The sequence below is a fragment of the Motacilla alba genome, chromosome 1, assembly GCF_015832195.1.
Source record: "Motacilla alba alba isolate MOTALB_02 chromosome 1, Motacilla_alba_V1.0_pri, whole genome shotgun sequence".
NCBI lineage: Eukaryota > Metazoa > Chordata > Aves > Passeriformes > Motacillidae > Motacilla > Motacilla alba.
The window spans coordinates 42,161,169-42,177,655 of record NC_052016.1 but is presented as its reverse complement, the minus strand read 5'-3'; the positions used below and the strand labels follow the sequence as shown (position 1 = coordinate 42,177,655).

The 16,487-nt window shown below is 39.6% G+C and overlaps 1 protein-coding gene across 20 annotated transcripts in view; it reads right to left on the bottom strand.

The window, feature by feature from the left end:
* Nucleotides 1-16,487, bottom strand: part of DLG2 (discs large MAGUK scaffold protein 2) — a 981,924-nt gene that overhangs the window by 808,557 nt on the left and 156,880 nt on the right. For 14 of the 20 annotated variants that reach the window (XM_038135749.1, XM_038135838.1, XM_038135932.1 and 11 more), the window contains one exon: nucleotides 8,725-8,799. The exons of the other annotated variants lie outside the window; for them this stretch is intronic. In XM_038135749.1, coding sequence (XP_037991677.1) covers nucleotides 8,725-8,799 — 75 coding nt within the window. The remainder of the gene's footprint in view (nucleotides 1-8,724; nucleotides 8,800-16,487) is intronic. 20 annotated transcript variants of the gene reach the window in all.

The window sequence follows — 16,487 nt, the reverse complement described above, 5'->3', positions numbered from 1 at the left end:
GACATGTAACAGCTTATCAATTATATGTTTTACAGGAAATTTATATTCCCTGCTTCCTTAGAGAGCCCAGAACAAACAAAAAAAGCAAACAAATCCTAATTTGCATTTGTTCACAACTGAAAAAAAAAAAGTTTCAAACAGTAAAGAAATGAGTACTCTGCAGGGAAGAGTAATTTCTATCAGCATTCAAAGAAGCTTCTTACATTCATTTCTTGTGAAATGCCTTACAAAACCTCCCTGATATATAAGCTGTCCCAGTCCCAGGGCAGGATTCCCATGCTTATTTAGAGTGGCATATGAATGATACCAACAGGGTCAAAGGCAAGACCCCCAAGCACTTCACAGGAGACATTCAGAACTTTCCAGGAATAAATCTTTGCAGAACACATTTGCTAATACGGCTGTTAATAGCCATTTGTGTGATAAAGAGAGACTTTTAGGTTCCCAGAGCCCTTTAAGTGCAAATGACATTACACAATATGAATGTACTGAATGAAAAATAGGACTTGCAATCTAAAAGTACCAATGAAAATGCCACTAAAACATATGGTCTATTATGTTAAACAGATTTTTTTTTCAAGGTATTAAGGAAAAAGGCATTAGATATAATACCAGATTCTGGGAGATGTTAGATGTAATACCTCTACACAGCTTGGGCTGTGCCCAGATCCAATCCTGTTTTCATTTGCATTTTGCCTGGAAGTCAGTAGCAGCTCTACCTGTCTCCTGATGGTAGTAAGGCTCTGCAGAGGGATCCAGACATGCTGGATTGATGGGCTGAGGCCAATTGTACGAGATTCAACAAGGCCTAGTGCTGGGTTCTGCATTTGGTCACAATGACCCCAAGCAGTGCTAAAGGCTGGGGGCACAACAGCCAGAATCCTGCCCAGCAGAAAAGGCCCTGGGGGTGCTGGTCAGCAGCAGCTGAACATTAGCCAGCAGTGCCCAGGTGACCAATAAAGCCAATGGCATCCTGGCCTGTATCAGCAATGGTGTGGCCAGCAGGACCAGGGCAGGGACTGTCCCCCTGTACTCAGCACTGGTGAGGCCTCACCTCAGATCCTGTGTTCAGTTCTGGGCCCCTCACTGCAAGAAGGACATTGAGGGGCTGGAGTGTGTGCAGAGAAGGGCAATGGAGCTGGGGAAGGGTCTGGAGCACAAGTTATGAGGAACAGCTGAGGAAGTCGGGGTGTTCAGTTTGGAGAAAAAGAGGCTGAGCTAGGACCTTCTTATTCTCTTCAACTGCCTGAAAGGAGGTTGTGGACAGCTGGAAATCAATCTGTTCCCCCAAGCAGCAGTGACAGAATGTAAGGGAATGGACACAAGATGCACCTGGGGAGGTTTAGTCAGGATAGTAGGAAAAATTTATTCACTGAAAAGATGGACAGTCATTAAAAAAAAAGCTGCCAGGGAAGTGGTGGAATCACTACTTTTGGAATTATTCAAAAGGCATGCAGATGACTTGGTGACTTGGTTTAGTGGTGAACAGTGCTGAGTTAACTGTTGGACTCCATAATCTTAGAGGTCTTTTCCAAGCTTAATGATTCTACAGTTCCCAAAGGATAGCTATAATGAAATGTGTGTTTGGGCTACCTAGAAGGAAAGTCTTGTACCTGTGTGTCTGTTGTTCCTCAACACTTTGACACAGACTTGGGCAACACTGAGAAAATCACAGGATATACCTTCAGTTCAGACACTGTGTCACAGCTGGCTGCCCAGGTCTCCTGTATCATTAGTCAAGAGAAACACAGCCTTCCATAACCCAAACCATTCATACCTGTGTAAAGGTGAACTGTCCCTTAAAAGTGTTTATAGCTCTCCAACAACATAAATCTGGACAGATGAATTTCACTGTCAGCATCACTATCAAATACTGCTGAGCAAGGCACAGTTTCTATCTTTTTTCTGCCACAACTGCTTCTCCAACAAGTTTCATCTAGAAACTTCATAGATTTTTTACTACAGCATGAGGCAAAGTGAGGCTGCTTGCTAACATATAGTTAGATACCATGACAGGAGTTATTGACCTATAATGAAGAGTCTACTCTTCCAGTTGAGCTCCCCTTTAGTTGTTGGCTACACACACATACACTTTTTAAAGTTATATGCTCAACTTTGGTTTCCTACAAAAAAGTATTAGATCACTGCTTCATTTTACACTGCAGCACATCTAAGAGAAAAATAATGAAAACAAATTTGCTGACTTTACTGGGGACTAGAAGCACATCTAAGCAGTCATAATAACCATATTTTCTGGTTATTGCAGGTTGTAAATAAAGAGCAGAGCTAACTTGGGTTTTGTGTATATTGCCATAAACTCAGAATGTTTGACTCAATCATGTTTGACCTTAGCATGGAATCTCCCATATCAGGAGAGTGTGGCTTTTGAGTAGCAATATCTCAGGTATATAAGCCCCAAGCTAACTATAGCCTATCACAAAAACTGCACTCAAACAGTGCTTTGCCTCTGGGAATAATAAATAATAAATACTGTAGAAATTGGATGTGCACATTGGTTTTAAACTTCAGTAACACTGTCAAAATGTTGCCTGGCTAAATGAGCACTTAATACAGAATTTTGAAATAGTGTCCAGAAGAAAATTTAATGCTGTTTAATTTTTTTTGTACATAAACCTCATAAGCTGCAATGATTTTAAGTAGTTAAATCTATATTAGCTTTTCCATAAAAGTACCTTTAAGTAATCGCTCTCATAAAGATCAATACTAGGTTTCAGCTTAAAGCTTGAAATTTCTATAACCAAGTTAGAAATATTTTGCTCTAAATTATGCACTGCTACACTTCTGTGACTGGGACTGCTGCAGAAACATCCTGGTGCTTTCCATAAAACAAAGAAAGCAATAAAGACAGCAAATATCCTATACATAATGTGTGCTTAATGAGATTACTCATTGTAAATACCTCATGCAAAAAATGTTTCCTGATGATGATGTCAAGCAGCTATGTGGGTCAGTCTTCAGATAATGGTTTTGAGCAGCTTAATGTTTATCATAAAAAAATTTAAATGTATTATCAACTTATCTTTGGAGTTTTTGAGCTTGTTTTGTAGTTTTGAAACCTTTCCCTAGTTTCACTGGGAACTGCAATGGGATGATTATTTATGTGTTATAAATTAAGTATATATATTTCTTTATCAAAGGGCTATTGCCATTTTAAGAAATCTTCTATCCCACTTCTTCCCTTCTATTTGATAAAATAGTGTAGTAAATGGCTTTTGTTTGCCTTATCTCTCTCCAAATTTGCTCCTAAGCCTAATCCCTTCTGTTTACAGATACTCTGCTAGCCTATGCCTCTATCTACCCAAGCATGAAGCATTTGATGCCCTGCTGGGATGTGCTGTGGTTTGCTGCCAATCCAACACTACCTTAGCCTAGTAAGCCTAATTTTCCCCACTGAATCCGTAAATCAGATTACAGGAGAGAATCTTCAGCACCTCCAGCTACTGCCAACAACAATAGGAACAGCATGTTTTTCCCCAGGGAAAGCTGGGGAGGGGTGGTGAAGACAAGAAGGAAGATTCAGAAAGCTATCCAAAGGGAAGGGGGATTTAAGTGGCTATTTTGAAAAGCATCTTCACAGCTGGCAATTGGTAACAGACTCAGCATTGCAGGGTAGAGACAGACTTTTTTAACCATGCCTTTTAAAGAATTGGACAATAAACTGCATTGAGCACTGGGCAAAGAGAGGAACAAGAGACTTAGAAATGAAGAAGATCTGCAGTAATATAGAGACCTAGCAGAAATATGCATAGCATTACTTTAATACCTTCTTTAAATATAAAGCTGGGTTTTAGCACTCAGAATTTTCCATTGCCATCAAATACTGAGGTGAAAGACAGAATAAGCACTGTATTAATAGCTCTGTTCTCAAATATTTCAGTTTATCCACAAAAAAAAAATTACCACCACCTAGATTGTGAGTGAAATTTATTAGCCAACAGGGGTTTAACAGACAAAGACTTAAAGCTTAGAGAGTCCCTGCAAAATGCATTTCTTGGAGTGCAGAGCAATCTGTTTATTTTATAGAGCATGTCTGCACAGGAGAGGATGGGACATTGTTAGGAGGCACAACGCTAGTCCCAGGAGAGAGCTGACTCCTGCCAAACAGACTTCTATTTGTTTTGTGTTTAACAAAACCAAGACTTGGTTTCAGAAGCAATTCTTCCAGGCTCATAACCCTAGATCAAATCACAATATACATGTTTCAATATGTTTCTGCTTGGCTCCATACCACATCAGAACATTATTTATATAGAGCACAATCACCAAAACTAACTTGCATCTTCCAAGTCATCTTCCAAAAGTACAAATTTCTTTAGAATAACTCCTGTGAAGTGAATCTCAATACAAAAGCCTTGATTTGTTTAGACCAGGAATGTTTATGGTTAACTCTCCAATCTGGCAGGCTAAATTCAGAATTGTGCAGGACATTACTGCATTCCTGTTCCTTCAGTGTTCCCAATAAACCAGGAAAAGAAAAAAGAGAAGGAACTATATCCTCTGTATACATATCTATCCCATGTAAATAAAACAAGAACATATGCAGATTCAAAGAAGAGTGATACTTGCTCTCCTTGTGCTATGGATATAGGCAAATCAAAGGGCAGAATGTTCAGCTGCAGAGTTCAGTTGCAGAGCAGCCTGGCACCTAAGTAAATCTGCAGTCCCTGAGCCATGGCAGCAGGTACAGCTGCTGCATTTACTCTACAAGGACCTTCTATAGGTTCACCTTCCCTTAAAGTCACTGTCCCCCTCTTCACATTGAGGGGGCAGCTGATGCTAAATGAGGCTTTACTTAAGGCATGTGCCAGATCCTTAATCTTTTGTGCTCACACACCTTTTACTGCTCCTTCCTGCTGCTTCTCCATGGCAAATGATGCCCAAAAGGGATTATTTTCCATGGGCTAGAACAGAGAGCCAAAGAGTTCTGCTGAGAATGCAGCAGGGAAATGCAGAGGGATCCTATATATGCTGCAGGGTGATATAAGGCGAATGCTTGTGCTGAATGCCAAGCTCAAGAAAAGCTGTCAAGTGGGCTAGAAGGAAAGACAGCCCCAAATGTTTTTGCATCACAGGTGCAGCTTCTTACACTTCATTATCTTTACATAGTGAATCTAGCTAGCGAGCAGCCACAGCGACAGGGAGGTGTAGTATGATAGAAAGCAGTACAGTGAACTCTTTTTGCAGTATTTTATAATCAAACATTACAATCCTTTGGAAGACATGACTAAAAGTGCAAGTGCAGACAAAGCCACCCTTAGGTAATTCCCTTGATTAAAACTCTCAGACTCAAAATGAATCTAATTAAGGACATTGTGAAGGCACAGAAAGTCAGTATGCACTTATGGCCTCTTTTGCAGATGGTGAGTTGCCCAACAGAATTGAGAATCTATACTCCAAGAACCATCAACAAATTCAAAGAGGATGGTAAATTAGTGATGGCAAAATTCAGACTGTTACATAACAGCAATGCTGCCAGATCTCCTGGTTATTGCATTGAATGCAAAAGGCCCTCCCAAGAGAGGACACAGTGCTTTTTATAAAAAATACTGAAAAAGGACACCCCAGACACATGTCATCCTCAGTGACACAGACAGCAAAATTGATGAAAGAGGGTACCTTTTCCAGCAGTTTGTTTTTCCTTCATTGTTCGACACTGAACCCTCTACCACTGTTGAGAGACATCCAAACACATGCTGTCGTCATCTAATAGAGTTGGCACAACTGGCCAGATGTCTGATTTTCTTTTTCCCTGACAAGACTTTTATAGGAGGCAATATGCTTTGATGTGTCACTAGAAGTTTTCATTTCATTAATCAGCTTTCTATCAAAATGCTGATGTTTCACAGATATTTTTCTGTGATAAAGGCAAGTCAGCTGAAAAACACTGTTGAAAAAAAGATAGGGGAAAATATCGACCGCTAGAAGTTAATTTCCGTCTGATTTAATTTTCTCCAACTGTCTGCATTAGTCTCCCAGGAAAATAAGTCTACTCAAGTATAGTAAAATGTGCCTATGAATATGTGATACAGATAAGACAGACAGTTTGTCTGTTTGGCTGCGTAGAATATTGTTTGATAAAAAAGAACCAGAAGGTACTTGGGAATTACAACTTATTTGCCTTCACTCCATTCAGCTTCTATAATCAAGAAAAAATATAGATAATAACAAGCTTCAAGTAGGCAATTACCTCAAGGACCACTTGTTGTACTCTAGAATCAAAAAAACAGCAACCAAGTGAATGGTTGAAATATATTCTAATAGAAAGTTGAGAGCTCTTTTTTTTCATACACTCAGAATTGTCTGGGTTAGAAAAGACCTTAAAAGACAATCTAGTCCCACCCATGGGCAGGAACACCTTTCACTAGAGCAGGTTGGCCAAGGTCTCATCCAGCCTAATCTTGAGCACTTCCAGGCATGAAGCATCCACAAATTCTCTGGGCAACCTGTTTCAGTGTCTCACCAACCACATAGCAAAGAATTCCTTTGTTATGTCCAATCTAACTCTACCCTCTTTCAGCTTAAAAATTTGACCCCTTGTCCTGTCTTTGAAGATCCTATTAAAAATTTTGTCCTTGTCTTCCTTATAGGCCTCCTTTAAATGGGCAAAGGCCACAATAAGGCCTCTCTTCTCCAGGGCAAACAGACCCTGTCTTTGCTGAAGAGGTGCTCCAGCCTTCTGACCATGTCCTTGCCCTCCTCTAGACCTGCTCTAACAGGTCCACATCTTTCTTATGCTGAGATTCCAGAGCTGGACACAGAACTCCAGTTAGGGTCTCATCACAGCAGAGCTGAGGAGCAGAATCCCCTCCCTTACCCTGCAGGCCACGCTGCTTTGGATGAAGCCCAGGATACAATGGGCATTCTGGGCTGGGAGTGCGCATTGCCAGTTTTTATCCACCAGTACCCCCAATTCCTTCTTCTCAGGGCTGCTCTCAATTAATTTATATCACATCTCACAGTATGTGCTGACACTGCTGATTATCTTGACTCAAGTGCAGCACCTTGCACTTGGCCTTGTTAAACTTAATGAGGTTCACATTGGTGCATGTCTCCAGCCTGTGACAGTCCCTCTGGATGGCACCTCCTCCCTCCAGCATAACAACTGCACCACTCAGCTTGGTGTTATCTGCAAATTTGCTGGATGTACACTCAATCCTACTGTCTATGTTGTTAAGATATTAACTAACATTGATCCCAGAACCAGTTTCCACTCTCACAGTTTTAAAATAATAACACTTGAAGTTATTCTGATCTTAGACAATTTCTCATTCTTAGAAAGACAACTAAGTTCAATCCTCAGCTTATCATTTTTTTGTGACACCATATGCATGCACAGATACCTAACAAGAAACAAGCAAAGAATACTCAAATACTTATTTTTTGTGGTTTAAGAAACCAGTATCCTAAAAAATGCCCAAGGCATTTAAAGCTACTATGTAAAAAGTCAGGTCATGATGTTGCATTGAGTGCAATTGCTCTTGATTTGCTACAAATGTCCAGCACAGTTCCAGTTCTCAAAGCCTCACACCACCATTTTTGTGCTCATGCTGCAACCCTCTTAATATAAACACAAAACAACAGAAACCACACCACTAAGTCAGTCCAAAGTCTTTGAAAATGGAAACTAATAATTAGAATGAGATAATATGTTGCTGGCCTAGATCCTCACCTTGTAAAAAACCGGGTAGGTCAACTGTTCAATCGATATTTTTAAGTGGGGTGTCATCATACAGATAAACAATAACATGAACAATTTTAACATAATATAAAGACAATCAAAACTCCAGAGCTTACAGTCACTGCAAGATTACTGAGAGACTGAGGGAGAGTGACAACTTGAATTTCTTTCTCATTCATCTACTCATAAAAGGTGACAAGTTGATAGCTGTGGACCAACATCATGTTGTGGTCCAGGGCCAATGAAAGTGTCAGTGAAATCTTGCCAATTCCTTAGGTGCAATAAATCACCATAGCTCTATTAGTCAGCCCTCTAACTTCCAACACCCAAAGATTTGGCTCTATCTGCAATGCATGCTCAGACAAGATATAAATCAAAGCAGTGTCAACTTGACCGCAGTTGGCTTTTTCCTTCTCAAATATTACTCTGATAGTTAAAAGCAAATCTCACCGAAGTCATCTAATTTGCAGGAGGAGGAAAGCATTTACAGCAGAAATTTCCTATAAACTCAGCAGACCAGGTTTTATTCATTATCCATCATCCCAAAAGCTGTTGTTACCTATGCTAGGCAAATTCCCAGTTATTAGTCTGTAAAGCACTTGGAATCATCAGTCTTTCTTCCATAAGAATGTGGAAAATGAAAGATGCATGTCCCCTTCCCTGCATCACCACCTGGATCTGAATGGCTCCCAGTTACCACACTTCGCTGGGGCCCAGTTACAGAAACCAACAGTAACTCTGCACTCCATCGTCCCCCTATGCCATGCTTGTCACCGATCCCCACTGCTCCAAGTTGAATGCATTAAATTCCTGAAGAGTCTGAACTTCTGGAGAAACACTGCTAAGCCACAACCCAACACATCACCAGTTTAGCCTTCCCAAGGAGCTTGGTCTAGACTTAGGACTCATCACTGATCTTTCTCAAATGCATTAATTACGGAAATTTTACCTGCCCAGGGCTGCTCCACGCACAGAGACTTACCATTCAGTCCCTCAAATCTTTGTATTAAAAGGCTCAAACTTACGGTAGAGTGCTGAATGGGTATCCAGGCAGGTGTTTCGACTGAGCATTTGTGAGATGGGCATCTGCCATGGCTCTGCTGCAAATAAGTGAAAAGGGCATTACACACAACACAGTACGTGCTGCAATCGCTAGGTGCAATGGGCTCGACTTCATGGGGAGCATCTAGGAGTTTGCTTGTAGTCATCACACCTCACAAAGTCATTTTCCACTGTCATGTCGGAAGAATAATTTGCAGTTTGCTGGACCAAAAAGGCCTCAGGAGTTGTCTATTAATTTTGCATTGAAGTTCTGGGTTATGTGGATGGAAATACATCCACTCTCAACCCCGAGCGTGTGCCATCTGCCTTGCCTCCACAGTGGAGCATTCAGAGAGCAGTGGAGCGTTAGTCAGCAGGTAGAGATTGGCTTTTTCCCCGCATTTCATGACAGGCTGCATTTTTTCCACGATGTCCTCTTTGAACCAGTGATAGATGCAGCCTGAAACACCCATCAGGGCTATTTTCTAGGAAGAGAAAGTATGCCTCAAATTTTTAGGGCATGTTTCTTTTCTGAGCAGAATGCTCTGCTTGCTCCGCAGGTTGGTCCCTGGAGAACATGAGCAAATGCCCAAGACTCCTGCAGTTCCCTGAAACTTTGCAGGACAAAAAGAGTGAGGGGTTAATTTAAAGTCTAACATTCCACATGGCAGTGCAAGATGCAACCGTCAGGCCTTCAGGCTGATCTTCCTGTAATTTCCCTTGCATTTGCTGTGATTCAATTACATTTCAGCCAAGGTTTGGAGCCCATCAGAATGAATTGCACAGAAGATTGGGTCAGAGTCCCTGAAGAAAAGTTCAGAATAAATTCTGGTGTCTGCCACCATTACTCTCAGCATTTCACTTAAGAGTCAAACTATTATTTAGCTCCCTGAATTGGAGGACTCTTGCAACCAGGTACTTTCCTGAAGCTGGAAGTATTATGGAAAAAAAAAAAAAAAAGCTTTCTCCTTTCTTCTTTTTATTTTCATTTAAGCCTGATATATCACAAGCAGATACATTGCACCTTTCTTTTCCCCATGCTGAGAGTAAAGGAGAGAAACCTCTGCAAACACTAATGCCTAGATTTTCAGTTTTGAGTCTAATTTAAAAGCTACTAGTGCTTTGTTCTTTATCTCCAAAAAGTTAACATTTGTAAAGCAGTGCAACACTACCTCTACAAGTTAAAAAAAAGTGGATATCAGATTAAACTTTGTATTCTCCAAAAGTTAAAACTGGTTATCTTTAACATTTTCAATTAGACAACTTCAAGAAACATTCAGAAAAACAGCTAGCAAGCAAGAATCATTGTATTTTTAGATGAAAATTTAGAAAGTCCTGTTTAAAAGGATTTGAAAAAGGAAAAAGTCACTGCTATTATGGCACCAGAATCTGGCAGGTGTGTGTTATCTCCTGCAAGGAAGGGATGAATGCAACAGCAAACAGTGTAATCCTATCAAAATAATAAAACTATAAACGAATTCTGATTAAAAATACAGCATGAAACATTAGTAATTATTTTTTTACTTTAACAATCGTACACTTTCATTCTTTATTCCAAGGCAAGTTAAAGGCAAGGCAATTAATAATGTGCTTTGGACTGAAAACATTTTTCTGATTGAAAAGCCTGATCTTACAGAGGAAACTATATATTACTTTATCAGGAGACTCCTCAAAAAGACTCCTCACATTTTTAAGAGGATACTTTTGCAAAATAAAAGCTCCAAATCTCATGGCAGGAGGGGCTTATTCTCTTCAATTACTCTTGGTCTTTGAGATTTATACCTAAATTGTCCCAAGGCCTAGAATCCCCTGGCACTTGTGCATATTCAAAGGTCAAAGAGACAGCAGTAACTGGGAATTGCTCAGAGGCAGCAGTTCTACAGAGTTCCCAATTTTTCAGGGCAAGAGCTGTGCTGGTTGTTCCTCTGGGATGTAGGGTGACCTGCAGTGTTTGGCCTTTCACAGCTGGATATTTGAATTACTGTGCTGGTACCATGACATTGTGCTGGTACTGTCTGAGAAATGCACGTAGTTCAAGGGCAAGGACTTAACACTTTTCTTCTACAGCTTTCTGGGGATTTGGAGTTGGATTATTTTTGAAAATTACAGTTTATTTCTTATTTGAATGATCACTTCTTTTTGTTTTGTGTAAAAACCAATGCTTTTCACACCTTTGATATCTAAGACCCTCACCTAGTTGAAACAAGTCTTAGATATAAGGTTGTATATCAGCTGCTGGTAACACTAAATCTTCCTAAATGCTCAAGGTTTTTAATAGCAAAAAGCTCCAACATCTAGAGAAGCCAATTAAAAAAAAAAAAAATAGCCCAAAAGTCAATACTGCATAAAGTATTCTGCAGGCATAGGCAATACAAGTAAGCATAGGAATAAATACATTGACAAATATTTACAGGCTGTAGAAGGAATTAATTCAATTTCATTATTACTGCTAGCATTTTCCTCAGCTTAGGAGTTTGGTAAGCAAAAAAACTACAGACCTTGGCCCACCACTACACTGAAAAGGTAAAAATCTCAAAAGTGATGAGAATCCATAATTTAAAACCATCTTTCTTCAGACAGCCTTCAAGGGAGGACAGAAGCACCTCAAGTTTGTTTTTCATGTTTGCCAAAAGTCATATGCAAATATACCTTGACCTGCTCTTTGGGAGAATATGTTCCAATAAAAGTTTTTTCTACATCTTAAATGGAAAGAGAGGGGCTTTTTCTCTACAGCTCATGAACGAGTGATTTCCAGAGTCTTGCTTTACTCCCTTTCTTTGAGGATACTCGGCCTCCTGCACTGAGCTTCACCCTTGAGACAGCTCCAACACAGACACAGCCATTCAAGCAGAGACTTTACCACAGCTTACTGAAATCAAAGCCTTGAAAATACACAATAAGATCTTCAGCTCATATCATTTTTATATAAAGGGACTTTGGTACACAAAAGAATAATTTCATTCTCATTGCTGAATTCAGCATCATTCACAGCTTTTTTTCTGGGTTGACACTTCAAACACTCGATAAATTGCATAGCAATGATACAGTCAGGAAGCAATGAAGTGATGAAAAAGTCAGATAGAGATGCTACCCCCACATTCAGCTAGAGATAGTGCAGTTTCTTCTCTGAAGGCCCTGTCACATGTAATTCCCAAACCTATAGGTTTATCAAACCTCCAGAAATGCAGACCCCAGGGGTAACCAGCAGACAGAAAGGCACCAATCTCAGGAAACAAAAAACAAGGCTGCTAGCCCTTCAGAGTCCATGCACAACACCTGCCTTCCTAGCAAGCAACCCTTAAGCAAGCTTCTTTCTTACATGCTTTTCTCAGTCAGGTGTTAAAATAACTTACTGCTACCAGCACTGTTTAGGAACATCAGTATAATGTATTTGGAAATGCATTAACACAATGCAGAGTGGTAGCGCATCAGTGCCCACAGCAATACTGCAGAGGGAAATAACTGCACTCTGAATATTGAACTGGAAGGTGAGAGCTTTGTAGCACTACACAAGAAAGGTTTCAGGTGACAGAGATGCAACTGCACCTCAGCAAGCTCTGGGGAAGATTTCAAGGAAGAACTCCTCTTTTGTGCTGAGTGACTTCAGGAGCAAGTAGGTGTATCTTATTGCCACTTTCTCATAGACAGGGAGAGATTTTTAGAAACCTAAAATTTCAATATCAATACCGATTTTGGATGGCCAAATATTAACATGATTCTGTCTGGAGACACATTCAGAGGCAGATCTTAGCTCTGCAGGAAGATGGAACAAAATCCAGAGATGATATTTAGGAACATAAAGGTTCAGGGCTCATTGAACTGCAGGACTCTCTAAGATCTGACTTAATATTCATTCTCAGAGAAGATATTGCTGATGAAAGTCAAAAGAAGTCACAGGTCATATTCCATTTGTATCCACTGAAATGGCCAGGAATACAAATACAAGAAATCATGTACAAGTCCTTGAGTGAGGTCTCTAGTAACAAAAGCATTGGCTGAAGTCAATCCCAGTGGAACATTCTCAGCTACTCCTACACATCCTTCCAAATTATCTTCTCTGATGCTCTGGAGACATGAAAATTGTAGATCTCAACTAGAGGTCTTAGACTGAGCAAAATATAATAACATACCAGGCCATACCCCTGGCCTAATGGTTCACTCATAAGTAACCATTCCATTCTCCTTGACTGCACAGATCTTCTCATTCTCCAGAAGTCTTGCATCAGGTGAATGGACACAGAAAGAAATTTGCACAGCAGTATCAAACAGATTAACACAAAAAGAAATACATGTTTATGTTGAAAATAAGAGCCGTAAGACAGATCCTTTCTGCTTTTCCAGCTATGCAAAATGCCTAAAAATACAGCTCACCTTGGCACTGGGAAATTATCTTCCCACCTTCACCCAGGTCCTCCAAATATCAGAAAAAGGACCTGCTAAGGATGTTCAGCTCTGCTGTCATTAAGCAGCACTATTATTGAGGCAGCATCAAGTTCTCTTGTTCCCTTTTTCTTGCTCAGTGTCTTCTTCCACTTTGCCTCACCTCTGCAGCTCTCCGCTGCTGTGCAGTATTGAGCTCCAGCCATATCTGCCTGAGCTGTTAATTGAACATTTTCTGCTCTCAGTTTATAGAGCTCTTCATAGATTTATGAAAAAAAAAAATCACCCTTCTCCTTTCATAGCTCATAACCAGTCTCAATAAAGACATCTCTCTAAAATCACCAAATTATAATCTAATGAAATCTATTGAAAATTTCAGTTGCACTAAACAAGGTCAGTGCTCAGAAGAAATGAAGTGTCACCCAGAAATGGAGATCAAAGTAATTCCCTTCCATTCCTGCTGCTGCCATAGAGACCAAGAGAGGGGGAAGAAGGGAAGTAGAAATTTAACAGACTTAATTCTTCCTGAAATTTATAATTAACTACAAGGGAAAAGGGACTATTATCACATTTCTAAAGAATAAAGGAGGAAAAAGTTGAGCTTTTGACAAGATATAATTACCAGACATTACATATGCAGTGCACATTGGTTTGTTCTGTGTAATTTTCTTGAAATTCCCCCCTCCCCAAATGATTTTATTTTTCTAGAAAACACAACATGTGTCTCATCAGTTTACATTCATAATGTCTGAAATCTAGTCTGAGCTAGAGGCTCACAATAATTGTTCCAAAATTTAACATTGGTAAATAAAGATTTGAAATGAATACTCAGATACGGTCTCCATCTGTCAAACATCCCTGAGCATATTCTCCAGCTAAGATAAATGGTAATCAATGAAAAGGATCTTCCTACTCTTCTAAGCCTGTGTAGTTTAGCCAGCAGCCAACCCATAGTCATCAAAACTGTCCTCAAGTACCACTCTCGAATAGACTTTACTAAATTACATGTAGATTTTATGGATTCAGCACTATTGCACTTTTAGGGTCTGGCAGGAAAACACCACAGTTTGAAGTGCTCATCAGCACCTAATAATGGCTATAGAAAAAGATTTTGATTCTTTGCTAAATGTGAATCTCTGGGGGGGAAATCATTATGTTTCCTTTGTTTTCAGTTTGTTATAGCCAGGAAATTCAGCACAAAAAAAAAAACTTAGCTACTCAGTTTATGACTCTAAACTGCAATGATTCAAAGCCTGGAGTCTTGGAAAGAAAAAACAACAAATGTTGCCCAGATCTATTAACAATATGCAGTCACAAAAATGTGGGGGTTTTTTGTTTGTTTCATATCCAGCTAAATTTAAATCAAGTCCTCATGCTGTATTGCTCTCTACAGCTCTGTTAGTTTTGATAAGATCATACTGGTTTGTAACACCTGAGGCACTGGTTAACCTCAGTATCTGTATAAAGCTTTATAATTTCCTAATTTTGGGACTGATCTACAGACTCTCAGACACATACAGCTTCTCTTTCAGGAAGTCCCACAAAACAAACTGAACTTCATTATTTAAGTATATGCCTTTATAAATCTCTACATTGAGTATTTTTCAGATGAACATAATCAAACAGGGGAGAAGGGATGGGACAACAGGCCTATGATAAAGTCACCTCAGCATAAATTACTATTCTAACTATTAGCTATTTCCATTAGTATCAGGCCCATATCATCAATAATTCAACTGGACCTTCTAGTGGATTCATCTGCAAAGTGGGACCAGAAGCTGGCACACAGTGTGTGGACCTGCTCCTCACCTCCAGCAGATGACCTGATCTCATGGACCATTCTGACCTTCTCAGAACACAGAACTGCTTCTGCTGCCACTCTAAATCAGAGAGGCTGGAACAGCGAGGTCACCCCAATGGTGCCATCTCCGCATTTTTCCATTCTTCAGCCATGCTCTAAAAACACCCTCCAGATTACTGAGTTGGTTTTGAGAACTAGTTTTGCAGGCTAAATGCTGAATGATGTTTTCCTTCTCACTCGGAAAATCCACAATATCCTACTGGGATACAAGACCTGCTCCTACATTTCCCAAACACAACATACTATGAACAGAGATTTATAATTATATACTTAATGTAGTTTTGAAGTTAACTAGCTGGACAAATTTGATAGCTCTTCTCTGCTTTACTCTTAACTTCATGTTACAAAGTGGGGTAATGAGTGTGTGGAGTGGGAGAGACCTACAGAAAAATCATGGCACACCCAGGTATCAGCCAGATGTTTGTCCTGTCACTGACCACTGTAACTTCTTATTTTCCATGACCATCATGCATATTGTGAGTTCTGATCACACATCTGTTCAGAATTTTGCCTAAAGTGCACACAGTGGTGTCCCCTGCTCCATATATATGGCTGGATGAGCAGAAGAAAATACGATAGACAGATGTTGCTGGCTCCTGGCAACCTTGTCATTCAAAATTGTACTTGCAACTTTAGGATGGGTTAACAACATAAACAAGCTTACTGCTTTTCATCCCAGCACCAATACAAAATAGTGGGGGCTTCCTTCTGTCTTAATTTCATTGTTTTAAATGTGTGAATTAAATTCTTAGAAAAGATGCTGGATGCACAGCCATGAAAGGATATTGTTAATTTTTCAAACTAGACTAATGCAGAATTTTTTAAAAAGCTACAAAAATGAAAACAAAATGCCAAAGCTCTTCACTAGTGGAATGAACTAAGCCTTTTATTAACACAAAACAAAACAAGCAAACAAAAAAAAAAACACAAAAAAAAAAAAAAAAAAACAAAAAAACAAAAAACAAAACAAACCACCAACAATTTCTTTTTCCATTTTCCAGTCGTGTGAATAATCACATTTTCAATTAATTGCTCCGCAGAGGTCAGTGACAATCAAATTGAATGTAAGACCTGTCTAGTGAGTAATCTGATGTAAATCTCTACTTAACTGGAAGCTAACAACAAGAACCTCTAAAAAGAAGTAAATGTTGCAGAATTTTCAATATTTTGATGTCAGGAATTTATTTTTGTAGCGAAAAAACCAAGTACAAGCCAAGTGTTCTCCCCAGTTCTGAAGGCAAAGTCTCTGTTTTCCAAACTGAAAGACACAGTTCTGGGACACAGGAATCCTACTGCTGCCAGTGCTCAGTGCTGAGAATTTAGGACTCAGGCACAACATGGTTTAATATTCTTAAATAATTTTGGATTATTTAAGCAGTGTCTCTTCTTTGTGTACATCTCAAAACACAGAAGCATTCAGGTAATAAAATCTGAGATCTCAAGCAAGCCTCAAAAAACAACTCTCAATCAAAACCAGTGACTACTAACACTGATAGTTCTTAGGGA